Raw genomic sequence first — 23,765 nt, forward strand, 5'->3', positions numbered from 1 at the left:
TTTTAAGTATGTTTTTAAGCCATAGCCATGAGAGCAAATTTTACCTATATTTTTAGAGGTAGTAACAGTTATGTAACTAATCAAAACCAGTGGGATTTTGTCCAAGTACTTTTGCTACTTAATTCTGAGATACTGCGGAGGGGCATCCTGATTTTTATTTATTTATTTTTTTGAGATAAGGTCTTGCTCTTTGCCCAGGCTGGAATGTAGTGGCGTGGTCACAGCTTGCTGCAGCCTCCATCTCCTGGGCTCAAGCAATCCTCCCACCTTGGCCTCCTGAATAGCTGGGACTACAGGTGTGTGCCACCAGTCCCAGCTAATTTTTAAATTTTGTGTAGACAGGGGGTCTCCTTGTGTTTCCCAGGTTGGTATCTCAAACTCCTGGGCTCAAGCAGTCCTCCCACCTTGGCCTCTCAAAGGGTTATAGGTATAAGCCACTGTGCCCAGCTGTTTTTGTTGGTTTGTTTTTAATTGAACGCACTGAAGTTTAGTTTCTAACTATGTTAGTCCTCTTTTCATAAAAAATCTTGAGCCCAAACGTCTTGGGTAGAGTACAGGGGAAGCCATATCTTAAAAGAGGCATGGAATTAGGTTTGAACATATGTAGCAATCCGGAAACCAACAGTGAGTCAATTTATAAGCAGACCAATCTTTGGAGACAAAAGTTTGAATTGCTTGCCAGTCCATTTTGTTTTCTGGAATCCCCAAAGAAATTTTGAGATATTGAATAGTAGAAAACTCTCTTTGATGAGGTTTATATACTTTATTTTTAAACAGTATTAACACCCTTGAGGCCCTTGAAGTCTTTGCTGTCAAAAGCCATATACTTTTCCTTTGAGTGAGCTTTTACTTTAAGATATGTAATAGAATGATACAGGTAACTGAAAAAGAAATTGGTTCATGACATCCACTCATTCATTTATTCACTCAGCAAATACTCATTGATTGCCAAATGTGTGTCAGACACTGAGCTAGGGAATAGGTAAACAAAATTCCCTGCCTTCATGGAGTTTAGCTTGTCGTGGGGGAAAGAAGCAAAATTTATGTTAAATGATGTTAACAGAAGAGTACAGTAGGCAGTTAGTTTGATACAGGTGATCAACTGACTAAGCAAGTAACATTTGAATGTAGACTTGAAGGAAGTGAAGGAGTAAGCAATGCAGTTTCTAGAGAAAACTCACCAATCCACAGGAACGCCACATGTGAAGACCCCAATGCAGGAATGTGCCTGATGTGTTTGTGGCAAGCCGAGGAGGCTGTATAGCTTGAGCACTGTGAGCATGGACTGGAGTTAACTGATAAGTGAAAGGGGAAAGGGGAGGGCAAAGGTCATGTAGGGCCTTGCAGGTAATAGGAGTGAGGTGGTGGCTTGGGCCAGGGCTTGTCCCAGCTTAATTTGAAATCCTGTTCTCTGTTTTCAAAATGTTACCAGTTGTCATTTAAATTTTTTTTTAATTTTAATAACATGTACATATAAAGAAGTAGTACTAAAGGGTTTACAATAAAAAGCATTAGTCTTCTGCCCTCCCCTCCACCCCAGTCCTCAGAGGCAACTGTGGAAAATTTTTTTAGCGACCATTCTCCAAACCTCCAAAATCTCAATCTCTGCAGTAATTTGGGCTGGTCACTTAGTATGCTTTCCCTCACCATTCTGTTTCTGCTTTCGTTTTGCTGAAGCTTATCTTCCAGTAGCTTTCAAAGTAAGCATCTAGGTGGATTGGCAGGGGCAGGTTGTGTATACCTGAACTCTAACGTGAGTGAAATTATGTTTATCTTTATACTTGAGCATACATTGAGTGATAGTTTGGTTGGCTGTACAAATTGAGGTTGAAAAGAATGTTCCCTCAGCATTTTGAAGGCATTGTACCATTTTGTTTTCTGGAATCTCCAAAGCCCAGTTTTGCCCTTAAGGAGTCCAATACCAACTCTTGCATGCTTTTTGTCCTTGAGGGGTAATGCTTGTTTTATTTCTTCACTGTCATTTTATTGGAGTTAGGAAATGGGGGAAAAAATATGTGAAATTGACACTTTAAATTAGAAGTTACATCATTTTTTAAAAGTGCAGCTGTATCAATACACATTTTTTTTTTTCCCAGTCACTGGAATTACTATAAATGTTAGCACTTGATTTTAGAAAGGAAACTGGAATTTATACATCTAACAAGGATTGCAGTGCTGTTTTATTCTGAGTACCTTGATGGTATTGATGTGAATTTGAGTTACGATATATGACTTAATGGGCATATTGGAAGCCCTCAACTTGAATACTCAACTTATTTCTGCCCTTTTCTTCCTTAACACATTAAACTATAGGTAATAGCAAATGTTTCTGTAATCTTGGTTTAGCCAAACTATTTCTCGTTCTGACATATAAATACAATTACAGCAGAATAAGTACCAAGGCAAGATTGAAAAATGACTGGTTGTGAGCAGGGACTTAGGAATACGTGTAGCATAGGATTTTATTTTAGAGTTGTTAAAGTCAGATCAACAGAGCATGTTTTTATGGGCCATCTGCCAAGACTAGAGGTGGCTTTGGAACTTCTTATTCTCTGGAATGCAAACATATATTTGCATTCCATCCCTTGTCAATATGAGAAGACAAAGAAAAATTAAGTCAGGATTTTAGGGCTGGAATGGATCGTAAATACTATGTAGTCCAAACCTTTGGTTTTATAAATGCACTTTTTCCAGAGTGCCATCATCTCATATACTCTTTTCTTCATAACAGGTTTTTAGTGTAACTCACTTAGATAGTTGGTGATAGACTCTCTCTTAAAATTTATTTATCCTAATTTTTTTTTTTTTTTTTGAGACAGCGTCTTGCTCTGCTGTCCAGCCACACAGCTCAGTTATAGCTCACTGTAATCTCCAACTCTTGGAATCAAGTGATCCTCCTGCCTCAGCCTCCCAAGTGGCTGGGACTACACTACTAGTACACTAAGCTAATTTTAAAAAATATTTTTTCTTTTTTTTTTTGTAGAGATAGGGTCTTGCTGTGTTGCCCAGGCTGCTCTCTTAACTCCTGACCTCAAGTAATCCTCTTGCCTTTGGCTTCCCAAAGTGCTGGGATTGCAGACATGAGCCACTATGCTTAACTGATTTACCCTAATCCTCTGCTGACCTACAGACAACTAAAATTAACATTGGGCAGATATTTTGTATAATATATAGGGTAATCGTTCTTAAGCTTATTGGTGAGTAACCCTCACATGGGAAGCTTGTTTTTAAAAATGTAGACCTTCATTACTCCAGAGATTTTGAATTAGTACCTTTGGTAGAGGATCCAGTAAATCTTTGTTTTTAAGGAACTGATGGTTTTGAAGCAGGTGACCTGGAGGACTGCATGTAGAACACAGTGATGTCAAGGAGTAAAGAAAACAGAAGTGAGATTAGCACTAATCACCTCTAATGCCTTATTTCCAATAAAGTTTAAAGAAGAGGTAAAGCTACTTGGGGGCTTGCTCCTTTGAAGGTTTTGTTTCTCTCTAAACGTAGAAATTAAAAGGTAGATGAGAGATGCTAGCCGATCCTTTTTTTCTTCTTTGATTAGAACCTTGGGGGTCATTATGATTAAGTTATTGAATCCATGTCACTATGTGACAGCACATGATGAAAGAAAATTAAATGTTTGTTTCAATCAAAGTGAAACAAAATGAAAATATTTGGGCTAGACACTACTTTGTCACTGCTAAAATATTACTAGAACTGAGCAGAGAAATAGAGAGAGCCATGGCATATACTAATTAATAATGAGATACTATTTAGCAACTGGAATGTTCTCAGATGATGCCTGTTTAATTACACATAGGTGCTAAGTGAATGTTAAAAATTATGGTGCTGGTTGAATAGGCAGAGTAGTTTGTGTTAGGGCACATCCCATGGAGATATTTTTTACTACTTAATTTTTTAGAGTTACCTCAGTAACAACAGACAGGAATATAGTTTTAATTGAAACGAAACCACTTGCCTTTAACAGCATTAGTCCTCCTAAGAAAAAGTTTTTGCTCTAGTTTATGATAGGTCTTCAACTTAGCATACAGCAAATTTAGTATAAAAGATGGTTAATTATCTAGGCTGATGAAATATAGACAACTGAAAATAAAATTCTTAGCAATTAAATAATTCGTACCTTAGAAGGAACCCCGAAGGACAGGAAGCCATAGAGATCTTGCTTTTTTAAAAAAGTGATTTCAAGTAAGTTTGCAAATACAATGCTAGTAAAAAGTATATAGAGGTATTTCTTTCAAACTATCTTGTTACTATTAGAATTTTTGTAGCCATGTGCAGAAGAGAGAAAGGGGGGTGGATTTCCTGTGGTTCTGATTCAGTTTTAAGAATTTGGTGTGAAGAGAATTTTTGCGAAGGAGCAGGCACAAAGGTGAGAACAGGAATACAAAACACATCTGCAAATTACTAAGAGGGGATTTAAAGTGGGGTGTATCTCTTAAAACAGATGGTTTATAACTTAGTGGTTATACTATTTCCAGTCCCATTACTGATTTTTATCCCTTTGTGATAACATACACCCTAATAAAGACTGACTCCTATATATTTGATTTTAAAACTATTAAGATGTAAAAAAAGGTTCACTAAGCCAAACACCTTAGAAAATAGCTTCAGCTATTCGCTGTGTTTAGATTATATATGCATAAAAGTATTTATGTATAGATGTACTTACCTTACACAGTAAGTACCTAAAAATCGTAAATTGAATACTTTTGAATGTAAGCAGTTGAAGTAAAACCTGTGGTGAGTTCTTCAGTCAGTCAACACTAAACCTGTTTTGTAAATTTAATGCTAGAGTTATATTGGACTTTCTCAAAATGAAGCACACCTATATATGCATATAGTATATGAGCATGCATATATGTACAAAAGCCCTTCAAAAGGACTTCAGCTTTCTTTTATAAACACCAAAACACACTCTGCCTGTAAAATGTTTTTGCTGCAATTTGTATCATTAACTCTCAAATTTACATCTTCATGTTTGAGATATACTTTTAGGACTGTCTATGCATGTAGACTTTTGTCAGCTCCCTCCTACTCCCTCAATAAATCAGTTAACTTCAAAAATATATTGTGACCATTTTTATAAAATTCATGTTCATAAAACAAATCAGCATATTTAGCTTATCCAGAAATAAGTCAATCCACCCAAAGAATTTCTATTTTGTAAAAATGTAGCTTGTATTTCAGTATAATAAAATCTGATTTAAGAAATAAACTTGATGGGGTTACGTGATTATTCTTAGTCTGTCTACTTTTTTAGTGTCATGGTTATTTGAGGTGGTGGTAGAAAGGGAGGTGTAAAAACACATAAGTTTTTGCAGCCAGAAAACATTTTCCATGTGCTGACTAAATGGCAGCTGTCACATCTTTCCTTCCATTCAGAGTCAAACTAGGACCTTGAAATCTAACTTGAGATGTTCCATCAGGATTGGTTTGTACCACCACTGAGAATTAAATGAGTATCTGTAATAAAGTACCAACAGTACATATATGTCTATACACACATACTGATATTTCAGTCAAGATTCAGCACAGCAAACTGGGCTGTATTTGCAACTTTTAGACTGGCCTGGTTAAAGGTAATTTGGGAAATTAGTACCACGTTGTCAAGAAGTTTGTAATTCTTCCCTGTTCTCTCTTCCTTTATTGAATGCTCATCTGTCCACTTCTCTTTCAAAGTAGACCCTTATTTTCATTCTTGAATACAATTTAAGTCTCCTTTGTCATTCCTATCCTTAATCCAACCTTGAATTTTTCCTCCTCTTAAATCATCCTAATTTTTTTCTGTTAAATTGATGTCCTTGGGTATTTAGTGACGTTCCACACAGCATAATCCCTTTACCTGTTAGAAGTAAATTGTCCACCTCCTATATTTTCATCTAATTAAGAAGCTTTGAAAGGGAGCATCTTTTCAAAAGGCAGCATTCCCTTATGACCTGCTGTCCTTATTAAGATGCCTCTTTGGCCTGTATGGCACCTGCTCAGTTTTCACATGGGAAGCTACCAAGGGGGATTCATTTAAAGTGAAAACCAGCTCCCTCCTTGGCCTGCAACTTTTCATTGGTTCCCTATTTCCTATACACACACGCAAACACAAAATCCCCAAATTAACATGCCACTTAAAGCTTCTGCCTACAATTCCATCTTGATATTTCCTACCCTGATCTGAATGCTGTTTCCCTGCTTGTACTATACAGCTTCACATCTCTGGTCTTACTCAAACTCCCTCTACCTGAAATGCGAATCCTCTGCCACCTTCACTTGGCTAACTCCTGCTCATCCTTGAAAATACAGAGTAGGCATTCTCCAAGAAGCCCGTTGCCTCCATCTTTATCAAGGCTGTGGTGTGCTGAACCCTGATTATCTGTATCTCTCGTAAGACCATACGCTCTTTTGGGCTGGGATCGCAAAATAATTTTCTTTCTTTCTAGAACCCAGTACAGGTTGCTGAGCCATGGGGGTGGGAGATGGTATGCAGAGCCATTGGCACATAAATTTGTTTAGTTAATAGAATAACAACAGTTTTAAAGACTAAACATAAAATTCATAACTGCAGGAAGTAGGTGCTTTCTGAGAACAGTGTGACCATTACATGTCATTATGGTGTCTTTCCTCTTCTTCAGAGACCTACGTTTGCTATATATTTAATTAAATGGAGGGGTCTGAGTGTTCATCTGAAAACGGTTTTAAATTGGAAAACACCAGTATTAGGGGTTTACTGTGGAATACACAATAATAAGATGTATTCTGAATATGAGAGTGTAGTGAGATCGTGGCATCGAGACCTTTCTGTCATCTCAGAATCCTGCGTTTTGGAAAACTTACTTTTATTTTCCTTAGGAAGGTTGTTTATTTCTCAAACTGTGAAATGCAAAACTGAAATGTCTGAAATATGAAATACCTGCTCATCTTCTTGATCTAATATTTCAGTTTCTAAAGACAGTCCTTGTTCCTGAGAGACTTACTTTGTGTCTTTATACATAAATAAGCTATTCCTCCTCAGCTGTATCTGCCAAGCAACACTGTCAGCCCTGTTACTAGGAGAGTAACTTATTTGGTAATTGGACTACAGTAGCAGCCTGATTTGTACTACAAAGGTAAAAATCGTTATGCTTCTTCATGCCCAGTGACCACTTATTGAAAACAGATTGAGAAAGGTGTGAAGACCTGCTTTTCAGAATGTCAATAAAGTCCTTCCTCCCCACAAGTCTGATTTATCTTGGACTGCATTTTTCTTTATCCTAGTGCTCTTTTTCCTGGAGGTGACTGTTAACGCAGGTCACATGCCAGTGCACTCAAATAATTCCCCATGAGCTTCCACACTGAGGCTAAAAATGTTCACTTTTAGGTAGATTCCATTATATATCCTTTCTTTTTTGCTAATGTATGTTTTTATCTGGAAATTCTGGGGGCACATTTACAAGAGGAAGAACAAAAAAGATTAAGAACAATTGAGGAATTCTGTTCAAATAATGAGTTATTTTCACGACTTAAAAGGAGCTCAAGTGTACAATTGAGATTTTTGACAAATTGTAAATAATTGTTCATGTTTATTCAAAATAGCTTTAAAGATACAAGCAAGGAAGACTTATGGCAAAGCAAAGCAAATAAAAACATAATAAAGGGGTTATGGCAGTTTAGACTTGAACTACCCTTTCAGTGCATTTGCACATACTAAAGTTCTGGAAAACAGTTGAGAAAAATTCTGTTAAGATTTTCAAGAATAACTGCTCAGGTTGAGTGTAAAAATACCTTGTGGTCCCACTGGCATCAACATGCCTTATGCTGCTTTGGTTGTCTCACTTTACAGTACATGATACATGAAGTGATTTCACACCATGCCCAAGATACGGGCCACCCACCAGCTACATGGCATGATGACTCTGCAGGCTGAACGGCAGCCCTGATAATTATAAGGCCATGGGTAATAGCCCCCCAGGGGTTCACAGATCTTCTGGCAGTGGGTGTAGCTCCGCCTACATTCTATACAACAGATTCCTTCGTGATCCAGTCTAGGGTCGAACGTCATGCTTTCCCCTTCCTGTTGCTGTGAAATAAAAGATAATTATTTGTGATAACTGCATAATGAGAAGGTCATAGCATGCATGTTATTTTTAAATAAGATTGCGAATTTTCCACTGCTACAAGAAAGTGTAATCTGCTCTAAAGAGTCAATCTTGTTAACCTGCTGTCATTCAGAATTCCTTCTGACACCAAGGACTCTACGCATACCTCACTTGTCACTGACTAGAAAGTTTTGTCTTTTAAAACAATATCCTGAAGTTTCTCCATGCCTTTAATGAACCATGGTTACCACTCAGTAACTCAGCTTGTTTTAAGTAGGAAAGCAAAAAGGAAGCATTCTGATAAAAAGTAGCATTTCTGCCACTGCTAATTCTAAGTCAGAAGCTTGTGGCTTCTTGCAGTAACAGCTTCCAGGGCTCTTAGAAGCACATTTTGAAATTCATCAATCTAGGCTAAAGACATTTCAATTCTAGTTGCACTGGCTCTGAGAACACAAGTCATTTGGTTTCTCCTGCTTTCATTTCAGTACAGAATGGGGATGTTATCTCAATGGGGACAAAGGGGACTCAGGAAAAAACTCCACAAAAACACGTAAAATTCAAGGCCTTAAACTTTACTTTCTAGTTCTTTATGTAAGTATAGTTACATAAACACAGGATTTTATTGATGAAGTAAAAATCTCCATTTTCACTGCTGGTGAGATTACAGAACAGAAAGGAACTCCCATTTCCCCCAAACCTGCCCGGTTTGCATATCTGGTTTTCCTTTTCAGGGATTTACTTCTAAAGGTAGAGATTCTGTATTATTTTTAATATGGTATTGGAAGTAAACATTCCCAAGAAGCTCTTATCTTTAAATTCTTGATTCAATTTGATCCTCTTTCCTAAAGTCAGCTGATTCTGGTGTTTAAACAAAAAGTCTTTCATCTTAGTTTGGGATGGGGGAAGGTTATTAAAAATTTCAGCTGGGCAGTGGCTCACGCCTGTAATCCCAGCACTCTGGGAGGCCAAGGCAGGTGTATCACCTGAGGTCAGGAGTTTGAGACCAGCCTGACCAACATGGTGAAACCTCATCTCTACTAAAAATAAAAATTAGCTGAGCGTGGTGGAGGACACCTGTAATTCCAGCTACTTGGGGGGCTGAGCCAGGAGAATCTCTTGAACCAGGGAGGTGGAGGTTACAGTGAGCCGAGACTGCGCCATTGCACTCCAACTTGGGCAACAAGAGCGAAACTCCATCTCAAAAAAAAAAATTTTTTTTTCAAACATTCTGGAAAGTAGAGAAGATTATATATTGAACACCAATAGACTCATTATCTAGATTGGACAGTTGCTAACCTATTGTCAAATTTGCTTTTCCCCTTCCTGCAACAGCAAAAGATAAATAATTTATATGTCCATCAAAGCAAAACTAGTATTTTAAAGTAAATTCTGAAGTGAATTTAAAGAGAATTGAAGGAATTGTGACATTCCATCCATCTGTCCATTCATTATAATATACCCCCAAATAGGGATATTTTCCTAAATTTACAACCACATTGCCATTATCACAAAATTAACAACATGATCTGATACAACCTATATTCAAGTTATGTCATCAAAATATCATTTATTATCTTACTCCAAGACTGGATCCAGGGCAAAATCACATCCTGCCCTTCTATAAAGGTGCTAATGCCCTCACTCCTGAAGCCAGATTTAGCCCGCCCAGCTCTCCAGGGAATAAACTATATTAAATTTTGTTTGCCTATTCAGATTTTTTAATTATTATTATTCAGGCTAAGGGAGTGAAGTGTGGTGTCCTGAATTTTCTGATAAGCCTTTGGTTATTTAGAAAATACTTTTTGCTCCAAGTTTTTCTAAAATATTTTTTAAATGATAAACTAGAAAATATATTTGCAACACATGAAATAGTGTCGGACTGAATAGGCTACATAGAAAAACGTGTAAATGACTTCATATATGAAAAGATGCTCAACCTTACACATAATTAAAGACAGGCAAGATAAAACAACCAGGAGGTACAATTTACACCCAAGAAATTGGTGAAAGTTTTTTTTTTTAAGTTTGATAATAAGTGGGTCCTTTCATTACTGTTTGCAGACATACAGCCGATGTAATTCATTGAAAGGCAATTTGATATCCTCCATTAAAATGTAAATCTACGTCGATGCAGGAGACTCATGCTTCAGTATTTATGCTAAAGAAACACTTCCATGTGTGTACAAAGAGGCATAATACTAATGGCTAACATTGAGAAAGCTACTGCTCACCTATGTGTGCCAAGCCCTGTGTTAAGAGCTCCACCTGCATTACCTTGATTTACTCTCTCTCATAATCCTGCAAGTCAAGTACAAGATGGTATCCTGTAACAGCACTTGCAACAGCAAAAAGGAAAAATTTGTAGTCATGAAAGCATAACTAGTTAAATTTCTGTACATTTATGTATACAATGAGTTACTATTAAATGAATAGCCATTAAATGAATGAGGTACTACGTAGGAAAAATACTGTAACTGGAAAGAAAGCAAGGTATAAAAGTTTTGTTTTAAAAGTGTGTGTGTGTGTGTGTGTGTATGTATGCGTGTCTGTGTGTGTACTTACGCAAAGAAACTGGACAAATAGTCATTGTTAATAGGTTGCTTTTAGGAAGGTGTCTGGGGTGGATGGGAAACACTTTTCATAATATACCTTTTTGGACTTTTTTTAAAAATTTCTGCATGTGTTTTTTATTTTTAAATTTTATTTGTTTATGAGTCGAAGTCTTGCTCTGTCACCCACGCTGGAGTGCAATAGCATGATCTCGGCTCACTGCAACCTCCATCTCCTGGGTTCAAGCGATTCTCCAGCCTCAGCCTTCCAAGTAGCTGGGACTTCAGGTGCTCATCACTGCGCCCAGCTAATTTTTTGTATTTTTAGTAGAGACGGGGTTTCACCATGTTGGCCAGGGTGGTCTCGAGCTCCTGACCTCAAGTGATCTGCCCACCTTGGCCTCCCAAAGTGCTGGGGTTACAGGCATGAGCCACCGCACCTAGCCCATATTTTTTATTTTAAAAGCTAGTTACAAATAAATACTTATTTTACTTTTTCATTACCTGCAAAGTATAATGGCAAATATATTGTGGAAGATTTGAGTTTTTAGCACCTGTGTGTCATCCTCACAAATATCACTTCTCAGTGTTTCACCCTAAAGTGTCTTACATCTAAGATGGGTCTATTCTCTAACTGGACTGAGAGCCCCTGAGGGCAGAAGCTTCACCTGACTATGCACAGAGCCTGGTAAAGAGCAGGTGCCTAAATGAATGTCTGTTGAATAAATGAATAAAGTGGACATAAAGAGGGAATGAGAATTCTTCCCATTCCTTGTGTTGCCTCTAGGGAGCACTCAAGGAAACATTTTCAAATAATCAAATTCCTGATACGAATTTGTTTTCACGAATTTGCATGTGACTCAAAAAAGGAGAGAGGAAAGGACAGAAAACAACTGAATAAGGGTTACCAGCCAATCAGGATTTTATATTACAGAGATAATGCTTAAGTGTTCTTACCCTTAATTATAAACCTTGCAACAGTCTGGGCACGGTGGCTTATACCTGTAATCCCCAGCACTTTGGGAGGCCGAGGTGGGTGGATCACCTGAGGTCAGGTGTTCAAGACCAGCCTGCCCAACATGGCAAAAGCCCGTTTCTGCTAAAAAAAAAAAAAAAAAAAAAAAAAATACAAAAACAGCCCGGTGTGGCGGCAGGCACCTATAATCCCAGCTACTTGGGGACTTGAGGCAGGAGAATCGCTTGAACTCGGGAGGTGGAGGTTGCAGTGAGCTGAGATCACACCACTGCACTCCAGCCTGGGCAACAGAGCAAAACTCCGTCTCAAAAACAAACAAGCAAAATCTTGCATCAAATGAAGATGTATTTTTTAAAATAATTGAGAAGTTGAATACTAAATGATCATTTGAAATCTCAAGTACAAACACCATTTCAGCACTGTTTTGTTTGTTTGTTTTTTTGAATCGGAGTCTTGCCCTGTCGCCCAGGCTGGAGTGCAATGGCATGATCTTGGCTCACTGAAACCTCCGCCTCCCAGGTTCAAGTGATTCTCCTGCCTCAGCCTCTCGAGTAGCTGGGATTACAGGCACGTGCCACCACACCTGGCTAATTTTTTGTATCTTTAGTAGAGACGGGGTTTCACCATGTTGGCCAGGCTGGTCTTGAACTCCTGACCTCATGATCCGCCCACCTTGGCCTTACAAAGTGCTGGAATTACAGGCGTGAGCCATCACACCCGGCCTCGGCACTATGTTTAATGCATCTGTCTAAGCATGTCATAAAGCACCGACACGCACGTGGTAAGGATTGTCGGGATTGAAGGCTTGTGAGTCCTCTTGAACACTGGGTCTGGTTTCATTATTCAGTCTTCCAGCCCCTGGGCTGCCCTGTGGTCCACTGCGTGGTCTTCTTGTGGTAGTTGGAACAATTTTTCTTACCACTTCTCTTCTTTCCCTCTGGATTTCTGCAAAAATTTCTGTAAATTAATCCCTTTATTTGAAAAATTAAGGAAATTAGATCTGTGTTTGTCAGTGTGAAAAATATATGAAAAGGAAATCAAAGTGTGTGCACGACCAGATGCTTTAAAAATTTTTTTTACTGATGTTTGTAATAAGCACATTTTAGAGTCTTGGGCCAGTAGTTAAACATACAAATAATCTGAATTTGGTTTTGTAATAGGAATTGAAACCAACATTGTAAGATGGCCTGGCAAACCTCAACACCACCTCCCCTCTTTCTTTTGGTCTGCTGTCACTACTGGGGCTGAGAAAATAAAACACCACACATTTCCCCAGCTTCCTTTGCAATTAGAAGTGGCCAGGTGAGACATATCTAACCAGGGAGACATCAGCAGAATATGCTAGTGCAGTTTCTGGGAAAGCTTTTGTTTTCTCGGTAAAAGGGGACAGATAGGCTTCCCTGTCTTGTTTTCCTTTCTTGAATGCAGATGTGATATCTGGAGTTATGAGAGCCAACTATGACTATGAAGTGATAGGCACCGTAAGCCAGCATACTACAGGTAGTAAAATGGTAACCAGAAAGAGACTCGATGGTATCATTGAATAGCTGATAGTGTCAAAAACCTCCTCTCTCTAGACTCCTGGCTATATGAAAAAAATAAACCTGTATTTGTTGAAACCACTGTTGATCAAATATTCTGTTAATTGCAGTCCTAAGTATTCCTAATGGATTGACTGTATCAGTATAAAGCTTTACAGTTTGCAAGGGAAATATTATCTTGGTTTATTCTTTTTAAAAATCCTATGGAATAGAAAAAGCAAATGCTTTTATACATGAGGGCATCAAGGCTCAGAAAGGCCAAATGACTTGGCCAAGATCACAGGCATAGCTAGGTGCCCAGTGCAAACTTCCTGGCTCTAGTTTACCACACAGCCTCATGGGTCCTGAAGCAGGGCTGATGGCTGCCAATTAACAAAAATACAGGCCAGGAGTGGTGACTCATGCCTGTAATGCCAGCACTCTGGGAGACTGAGGCAGGTGGATCACCTGAGGTCAGGAGTTCGAGACCAGCCTGGTCAACATGGTGAAACGCTATCTTTACTAAAAATAACAAAAATTAGCAGGGCGTAGTGGCAGGTGCCTGTAATCCCAGCTACTCAGGAGGCTGAGACAGGAGAATCGCTTGAACCGGGAGGCAGAGGTTGCAGTGAATTGAGATTGCACCAACTGCATTCAAGCCTGTGTGACAAGTGTGAAACTCCATCTCAGAAAAAGAAAAAAGTAGAAAGTACCACACAGCTTGGTTTTTGGTGTCTCTCTTAGCCTCAATTTCATTATCTGTAAAATGGGGATAATAATATCTAATTCATAGGGTAGTGATAGGGTTAATGAGAATCTGTGTCTAAAGGTTTTAGCACAGTGTGTTGCATCTAATAAGCACTGAAATATTAGGTGATGAGGATTATCTCATGCTTTGTTATTTAGGAGAACTCAGATGTGCCTTAAAGCCATTGGTAGCTTCCATAGATAGTATGTTGGAGAGGCACCAGTAATACCTGGATTTTATCACAATTCTGCTTCTTTTAACGAACTAAATGACCTTAGGCAATACTTATCTGTGTGAACTTTAGTTTCTTCATCTATAAAATGGGAATGAGTAGTTACCCCAACAGTTGTTGGTAAAGATTAAGTGAGGACAAAGCGTAATGCTCAAGTACCATACCTGACACATAGAGCTCTGCAGGTGTTAGCTCTCCCCCTTCCCTTCTGACCTGTGTCCAGCTGCCATTCCCAGTGTCTCTGATAATATAGCTGTGTGACACTGATGACCTGCTGGCTTCAAGATCCAAGGACATGGGCTGCTGGGCCCCGGAGTGTGGGGTTTTCATTAGAATTATCTGGTAGGAATCCTGGCATCATCAGAGGGGGACTTATTTTCTTGATTGTATTATAAAATATAACTGTACTTATGAGAGATAGGGGGAGTCCTTCATTTTTAATATCTATAATATTCCGTTTTTGGATATGTCAACATGTACCTTTTCTAATCTGGGGGCATTGAGGTGTTTTCCACTTTTCTCGTGTACACAATACGGTAATTCTTGTGCGGATGTTGTGGTGATTGAATACTTAAGATGTGCTCATGCTATTGGGCTAGGAGGCACCAGGCCTTATCTTGGATGTGTAGGGAACAAGCTCTTTCCCCAGGTGAGAAATTACTCATTGGATCAGTTGTCTTAGCACTGACAGTAATGCTGTGTTCTGATCACCAATGCCCACCCTATGGCCGGCCCTGCACTGTGATTTTCCATAGCACCTTGTATCATATTATACAATTTTCTTATGTTAATTTAATGTTTATTTACTGTCTCCCCTTGCTACAATGTAAAACTCCTTGAGGGCATGCGTTCTTATGTATTCTATTCACGGATGCACCTCAAGTACCTATAAGTACATGGCATATAGTGGCCCTCATGAGTGTCTCTCAAATGAGTGAATGAACTCTCTGGGTAAGAGGCTTGTCCTCAGACAATGTGACTGGGGAGAGCTCTAACGGGTAGCGCACTGCAGACTCCTGTCCTCAACTGGAAAAGGTGAGAGTCCCTGGGCCATGGAAATAAGAAGGCCCACCCAGGTGGTGGCAGGTGTGGAATACAAAGCCAGTGGCAAGCCGTTATAGAACTGGGAGTTGTGACCACCCATTTGGCAGCCTCTCCTGCCCCACCTGCGACCACCTCCTTGGCCCACTTGGCAGCCCCTCTCCTGCCCCCTCCAGCCAGCCAGCCCCTGCTGCCTGAGTATGGAATTCTTTCTTACAGAGCCTGCACGTGGTCTCGAGATCCTTCTCAGCCCACTGTGCCAGGCGGCTCTGCCAGTGCTTGTCATGAATCCTATCTGCCTCCCCCAGGCTTTTATCCACCTTTGGGAAAGAATGGGACTTGTGAACCATAAGAATAATTTAGTCATGGCAGAATCAGAAACCTGCACTTCCTAAGCCTGGTGGGTATTATTTTAAAAAATTGTAAAATATACATGATGAAATTTACCATGTTAACCATTTTTTAAGTGTACAATGCAGTGGCACGAAGTACATTCACATTGCTGTGCAATCATCACCACTCTCTAGAATATTTTTCCCCTTACAAAAAGTGAAACGGTACCTATTAAACCCTAACTGCCCGGTCTTCTCCCTGCCTGTCCACCAAGCCTAGTGGTTTTAAAGGCCTATATTTTGTTTATTTCCATGCTGCTATCTCCTAGTGTTCCATAAAGTTCCATAAAATCTTTTGGAAAACATTAGCCTCTCTCAGCTGTGCTAGGAGAAAGGCCTTTTTTCCCCACATTTGACGCAAAGCTACAAAATAGGCCTTCGGGAGGCCAGTGTGGTGACTGCGGTAGAAATAGTGAGAGAACTTGGGGGACAGGAGAAACTCAGGAGGGAGAGTGAGCCCCACCAAGCTCACCTGTCCTTCGTCACCCGGAAATAGCTCAAAGATATGCTCCAACCTAGCTGTGAACCCCAGGGAGTCTGCATTTATTTTCACTGGACATGGAAGCTAATATTCAAGCTCTGAACTTGAGGAATCTCCGCCTATACCCACAGCAGCTTTTGGCTGTCCCATAATTCTAGGTTTGAGCACAATAAAGACTTGGCGGTATGACAGTTTCTTAGGCCCTTGATTCTATGACTTAGAAATAAAAAAATGTAAAATTGGAAGGTGCAAACAACTGAGATTAAGGGGCAGAGCGGAAAGAAGTGGGAGCATCATAAATAAAAGCTGCAGGTAATGCTGTGGCGTTGTCTTCCCAGCCTGCCTCCTGTTAACCCTACTGCTCCTTCCCTTCCCTGCAACAGTCATGGGCTGTCATTTTCCTGCTTTCATCTCTCATGCTAATTACTGAGAACACTGCGACGTGCATCCTGATTTATCCTCCTTGTTACATGCTCAGGCCTTTGGAGGGGCTTGAAGGAACCTCACATGCATCAACAGGGAGAGTTGTAAACAGCATTAAGAGAATTTAAAATGTTACCTTTTGGATAGGTTGGTTTAAGCCAGAAAATAGGAAGGTCGCCACAGAGTTCTAACACCTTAGAACTCAGAAAGCTGTTGTCTTTCACAGGCTGATCTACAGCCACCCAGATAAGAGAATTTTCTTCATATTTGACTGGCATGATCTTGCCTTCCTGAAAGTAAAAACGATTGCATTTGAGCAAAGAGAACAGTGAAACATGCTGAGTATTAAGAGTCACGTGTTGCTAAAAGGTTATTTTGCCTTATGAAAAATTAATGAGAATTCCGAGCATGCTCGTGTGTGTGTACATGTGTGCACTTTAAGATTCTAATCTCTTCTCTTTGTAGCTCTTTTCACAATATTCAGCACCCCTCCTCCTGTGGCCCTGCCTCTGGATAGCTGTACCGTGTGAATATAGGTACCCTGAGTTGAAGTGAAAATTACTTGATACCAACTTTGAGATTTAGGTTAATCTAATGTTTTTGATCAAAGATGTTTCTGAGGAAAAGCAATTGAACAAACCCTGGAATCCTACAAAGGATAGAGGAACCCTTCATTTGAAGTGAAAATCTTGTGGGGTTTTGTTCTGCAGCTTCCAAACAACAATGGAAAAAGCAAGTGATTGGTTCTTTAATGTCTTCAGTTCAAAGTATTATTTAACATAAACCATTTCTCCATTTCCCAGTTATAACAACACATATTTCAGATGTTCCTCGCATCAAGCACACCACTGAGATTTCAAAGTTAAACCCTGGATTTTCTTCCACAGTGAGATGCTGAGAATGGTTTGATAACCCAGGAGACAGATTTTATCTTGCCAGGTTGTTCCTTTCATGTATTTATTAGTTTGCAATAGCTTGGAGAAATTAAAATGTTTTATCCTAATTTTTAGCTAAAAGCAGTACTTCATTTATGCTTTCTCCCTCAGGCTTATGGCTGCATTAAAACAACTTAAAGTTATTGAAGGAAGCTAACAGTCAGGTAATCCAGTTATTTACCTTAAATTAAATGGCTCCATCTAGGAAATGAATGCTCTTTGAGTACTGTAGCTTTTTAAAGTTATACAAAACTGATGAAAAATTTATGAAAGCAAGTGGTACATAAATCTACCCCATCTTAGTCTAAAGTGTGTGGGGAAGAGTGGGGTGATTGGGATAATGCATATAGATGCATCCTCCAAGCTGAGAATGTTAAATAAATCTTGAGGTATGTACTTTCAGTTGCCTACCCAATCTCCTTCCTCCCCACCTGCCTTGTGACATAGTCCTTCTTTTATTGGAAGCAGCAATGAGCCCAGCCCCAGGAGAGACACTTGCTTTCTCTAGTTCTCCAGCAGTCTGGGGTGCCTGGGTGACCAGTGCCAGCCAGAGCGATCCAGGCCAAAGTATGCTGGGGGCCTGGGAGGTCTTCTGCTTTTCCTAAGGGAAGTCGTGCTTGGTATTGCTCAACCTCTTTCTTCCTGACGTTTTTACTTGAATGCCAACTAAGGAAGTTAGGAAGAGGTTGAGCAGTGGCAACCACGATTGGAGCTGGAAGGCAAGATTTTTAAAAATCACAGGATTGCTGGCCACCGAGCCAATGCCTGCAGCCACCTGCCTACACATTGCTTACTGTGGGGAAAAGCAGATCCGGTTTGTTTAATTTACTCTAAGGGAAGTTTTCCAGTACTGACAGCCAAACGTATTCCTAATTCACACAAATGTATTGTCTGAATTTGTTTCTGTCCACTAGAGGATCCATCATGCATGATACAAACAACTAAAACACAGGACGAATCATCTACCTCTATGGCCTAAGAATCAGATGCAAAGATTTAAATAGAAAAGCTTTCACCATCATGGTGAATTTATTTACTGTGGTAAATAATGGTATTTAAAAATAAATTGTTATTATTTGACGTAATGAAAAATTGAAGATACTTGAAGTATTTAAGAATAAAAAACTTTTAAAATTATAATCATATGATAAAGCATATGTCCATTGTAATCTACATTTTAGAAGAACTAAAGTTATGACAATAATAAGCATGTACAACAGTATAATTTCACTTATGGAAAGACTATCACGCACAAACACACACACGGAAAAAATTCACCAAAGCATCAGCATTAGCTTTTTGTGGATTATGCAATTGTAGGTAATTTTATTATCTATACTTTTTTTCCTAAGATGTCTCAGTATTGAACCATTTGTACATCCCTGAAATGAACCTTACCTTGTCATGACATGTTACTTATTCAACTTATCGCTATATTCCTTTGACTAATGTTTTAGTTAAGATTCTTACATCTATTTTCTTTTTAATTTTTGTGGATCTATAGTAGGTATATACTTATGGGTTACCTAAGATATGTTGATACCAGCACATCAGGGTAATTACTGCAAGCATTTATCCTTTGTTTCAAACCATCCAATTATACTCTTTTAGTTATTCTTTTTAAAACGTACAATTATTTTTTACTACAGTCTCCCTGCTGTGCTAGCAAATACTAGATCTTGTTTAGTTTTTCTATTTTTTGTTCTTTATAACTATTTTTTGTACCCATTAACCATCCATCCTCCCTTCCCCGCAACCATTCTAGCCTCTGATAACATCATTCTACTCTCTATCCCCGTGAGTTCAACTGTTTTATTTCTTTTTTTATCAGACTTTAAGTTCTGGGATACATCTGTAGAACATGGAGGTTTGTTACACAGGTATACACATGCCATGGTGGTTTGCTGCACCCATCAACCCATCATCTACATTAGGTATTTCTCCTAATGATCTCCCTCCCCAAGCTCCTCAGCCCCTAACAGGCTGCAGTGTGTGATGTTCCCCTCCCTGTGTCCATGAGTTCTCATTGTTCAACTCCCACTTATGAGTGACAACACATAGTGTTTGGTTTTCTGTTCCTGTGTTTCTTTGCTGAGAATGATGGTTTCCAGCTTCATCCATGTCCCTGAAAAGGACATGAACTCATCCTTTTTTATAGCTGCATAGTATTCCATGGTGTATATGTGCCATATTTTCTTTATCCAGTCTATCATTGATGGGCATTTGGGTTTGTTCCAAGTCTTTGCTGTTGTGAGTAGTGCTGTAATAAATATACATGTACATGTGTATTTATAGTAGAATGATTTATAATCCTTTGGGTATATACCCAGTAATGGGATTGCTGGGTCAAATGGTATTTCTGGTTCTAGATCCTTGAGGAATCACCACACTGTGTTCCACAATGTTTGAACTAATTTACACTCCCACCAACCATGTAAAAGCACTCCTATTTCTCCACATCCTCTCCAACATCTGTTGTTTCCAGACTTTTTTTTTTTTTTGAGACGGAGTTTCACATTTTCACCCAGGCTGTAGTGCAGTGACACGTTCTCGGCTCACTGCAATCTCCACCTCCTGGGTTCAATCAATTCTCCTGCCTCAGCTTCCCGAGTAGCTGGGACTACAGGCGTGCACCACCATGCCCAGCTAGTTTTTTTTGTATTTTTAGTAGAGACAGGGTTTCACCATGTTGGCCAGGATGGTCTTGATCTCCTGACCTCGTGATCCACCTGCCTCAGCCTCCGAAAGTGCTGGGATTACAGGCGTGAGCAATCGAACCCGGCCTGTTTCCAGACTTTTTAATGATCATCATTCTAACTGGTGAGAGATGGTATCTCATTGTGGTTTTGATTTGCATTTCTCTAATGACAAGTGATGATGAGCTTTTTAAGTATGTTTGTCGGTCCCATAAATGACTTCTTCTGAGAAGTGTCTATTCATATCCTTTGCCCACTTTTTGATGGTTTTTTTTTCTTGTAAATTTAAGTTATTTGTAAATTCTAGATATTAGCTCTTTGTCAGATGGATAGATTGCAAACATTTTCCCCCATTCTGTAGGTTGCCTGTTCACTCTGATGATAGTTTCATTCGCTGTGCAGAAGCTCTTTAGTTTAATTATATCACATTTGCCAATTTTGGCTTTTGTTGCCATTGCTTTTGGTATTTTAATCATAAAGCCTTTGCCCACACCTATGTCCTGAATGGTATTGCCTAGGTTTTTTTCTAGGGTTTTTATGGTTTTAGGTCTTATGTTTAAGTCTTTAATCCACCTTGAGTTAATTTTTGTATAAGGTGTAAGGAAGGGATCCAGTTTCAGTTTTCTGCTTATGGCTAGCCAGTTTTCCCAACACCATTTATTAAATAGAGAATTCTTTCCCCATTGCTTGTTTTTGTCAGGTTTGTCAAAGATCAGATGATTGTAGATGTGTGGCATTATTTCTGAGACCTCTGTTCTGTTCCATTGGTCTATAGATCTGTTTTGATACCAGTACCATGCTGTTTTGGTTACTGTAGCCTTGTAGTATGGTTTGAAGTCAGGTAGTGTGATGCCTCCAGACTTTGTTCTTTTTGCTTAGGATTGTCTTGGCTATATGGGCTCTTTTTTGGTTCCATATAAATTTAAAGTAGTTTTTTCTAATTCTGTGAAGAAAGTCAATGGTAGCTTGATGGGGATAGCACTGATTTTATAAATTACTTTGGGCATTATGGCCATTTTCACAATATTGATTCTTCCTATCCATGTGCATGGAATGTTTTTCCATCTGTTAGTGTCCCTCTATATCCTTGAGCAGTGGTTTGTAGTTCTCCTTGAAGAGGTCCTTCACATCCAATGTAAGTTGTATTCCTAGGTATTTTATCTTTTTGTAGCAATTGTGAATGGGAGCTCACTCATGATTTTGCTCTCTGTTATTGGTGTTATTAATGCTTATGATTTTTGCACATTGATTTTGTATCCTGAGTCTTTGCTGAAGTTGCAGCTTGAGGGGATTTTGGGCTGAGACAATGGGGTTTTCTAAATATACAATCATGTTTTCTGCAAAGAGAGACAATTTGATTTCCTCTCTTTCTATTTGAATACCCTTTATTTCTTTCTCTTGCCTGATTGCCCTGGTGAGAACTTCCAATAGTATGTTGAATAAGAGTGGTGAGAGAGGGCATCTTTGTCTTATGCCAGTTGTCAAAGGAAATGCTTCCAGCTTTTGCCCATTCAGTATGATACTGGCTGTGGGTTTGCCATAAATAGCTCTTATTATTTTGAGATACATTTCATCAATACATAGTTTATCGAGAGTTTTTAGCATTAAGGAGTGTTGAATTTTTATCAAAGATCTTCTCTGCATCTATTGAGATAATCATGTGGTTTTTGTCATTGGTTCTGTTAATGTGATGGATTAAAATTGATTTATGTATGTTGATCCAACCTTGCATCCCAGGGATGAAGGCAAACTGATCGTGGTAGATAAACTTTTTGATGTGCTACTGGATTCAGCTTGCCAGTATTTTATTGAGGATTTTCACATCAATGTTCATCAGGGATATTGGCCTGAAGTTTTCATTTTTTGTTGTGTCTCTGCCAGGTTTGGTATCAGGATGATGCTGGCCTCATAAAATGATTTAGGGAGAAATCCCTCTTTTTCTATTGTTTGGAAGAGTTTCAGAAGGAATGGTACCAGCTAGCTCTTCTTTGTACCTCTGGTAGAATTTAACTGATTCTGTCTGATCCTGGGCTTTTTTTTGTTGATAGCTATTAATTACTGCCTCAGGTGCAGACCTTGTTATTGGCCTATTCAAGGATTCGACTTCTTCCTGGTTTAGTCTTGGAAGGATGTATGGGTCTAGAAGTTTATCCATTTCTTCTAGATTTTCTAATTTATTTGCATAGAGGTGTTTATACAATCCTCCGAGGATAGTTTGTATTTCTGTGGGATCACTGGGGATATCCTCTTTATCATTTTTTATTGTGTCTATTTGAGTCTTCTCTCTTTTGTTCTTTATTAGTCTGGCTAGCAGTCTATTTATTTTGTTAATCTTTAAAAAAAAAAACCAGCTCCTGAATTCAATAATTTTTTGAAGAGTTTTTCATGTCTCTGTCTCCTTCAGTTCTGCTCTGATCTGGATTATTTCTTGTCTTCTGTTAGCTTTAGAATTTGTTTGCTCTTGCTTCTCTAGTCCTTCCTTCCTTCCTCCCTTCCTCCCTCCTTCCTTCCCTCCCTCCCTCCCTCCCTTCCTTTCTTCCTTCGTTCAACAGAATCTTGCTCTGTTGCCCAGGCTACAGTGCAGTGGTATGATCTTGGCTCACTGCAACCTTCGCCTCCCAGGCAAGTGACTCTCCTACCTCAGCTCCCTGAGTAGCTGGAATTACAGGTGCCCACGACCTTGTCCAGGTAAATTTTTTTTTGTATTTTTAGTAGAGATGGGGTTTTACCATCTTAGCCAGGCTCAAAGTCCTGACCTCATCATCTACCTGCCTTGGCCTCCCAAAGTGCTAGGATTACAGGCATGAGCCACCCTGGCTGCTTCTCTAGTTCTTTTAATTGTAATGTTAGGGTGTCAATTTTAGATCTTTCCCACTTTCTCCTGTGGGCATTCAGTGCTATAAATTTCCCTCTAAATACTGTTTTAGCTGTGTTCCAGAGATTCTGGTACATTGTGTCTTTGTTCTCATTGGTTTCAAAGAACTTATGTATTTCTGCCTTAATTACATTACTTATCCAGTAGTCATTCAGGAGCAGGTTGTTCAGCTTCCACGTAGTTGTGCGGTTTTGAGTGAGTTTCTTAATCCTGAGTTCTAATTTGATTGCACTGTGGTAGGAGAGACTGTTTGCTATGATTTCCATTCTTTTGCATTTGCTGAGCAGTGTTTTACTTCCAATTATGTGGTCAATTTTAGAACAAGTGTGATGTGGTGCTGAGAAGAATGTATATTCTGTTGATTTGGGGAGGCGAATTCTGTAGATACCTATTAGGTCCACTTGGTCCAGAGCTGAGCTCAAGACCTGAATATCCTTGTTAATTTTCTTCTCATTGATCTGTCTAATATTGACAGTGGGGTGTTAAAGTCTCCCACTATTATTGTGTGGGAGCCTAAGCCTCTTTGAGAGTCTCTAAGAACTTGCTGTAAGAATCTGGGTGCTCCTGTACTAGGTGCATATATATTTAGGATAGTTAGCTCTTCTTTCATTGATTATTTTACCATTATGTAATGTTGTTTTTTGTCTTTTTTTATCTTTGTTAGTTTAAAGTCTGTTCTATCAGAGACTAGGATTGCAACCCCTGCTTTCTTTTGCTTTCCATTTGCTTGGTAAATATTCCTCCATCCCTTTATTTTGAGCCTATGTGTGTCTTTGCACATGAGATGGGTTTCCTGAATACAGCACACTGATGGGTCTT

General features: G+C 39.1%; 1 protein-coding gene across 2 annotated transcripts in view; it reads right to left on the reverse strand.

Moving 5' to 3' along the window:
* Positions 1–7,537: 7,537 nt before the first annotated feature.
* CNMD (chondromodulin) overlaps positions 7,538–23,765 on the reverse strand; it is a 34,979-nt gene continuing 18,751 nt past the window's right edge. The window contains exons 5-7 of one of the 2 annotated variants that reach the window (XM_012466197.3): positions 16,577–16,730; positions 12,382–12,548; positions 7,538–8,059 (exon numbers count right to left, since the gene is read on the reverse strand). In XM_012466197.3, the coding sequence (XP_012321620.1) occupies positions 7,844–8,059; positions 12,382–12,548; positions 16,577–16,730 (537 nt within the window). In that variant the 3' untranslated portion in view covers positions 7,538–7,843. Of the gene's footprint in view, positions 8,060–12,381; positions 12,561–16,576; positions 16,731–23,765 lie in introns of both variants that reach the window. The other variant, XM_012466198.3, reaches the window with a different exon arrangement.

This window comes from Aotus nancymaae, unplaced genomic scaffold (genome assembly GCF_030222135.1).
Source record: "Aotus nancymaae isolate 86718 unplaced genomic scaffold, 86718_ANA_hifiasm-v0.15.2.pri h1tg000009l, whole genome shotgun sequence".
In the NCBI taxonomy this organism is placed as follows: Eukaryota; Metazoa; Chordata; class Mammalia; order Primates; family Aotidae; genus Aotus; species Aotus nancymaae.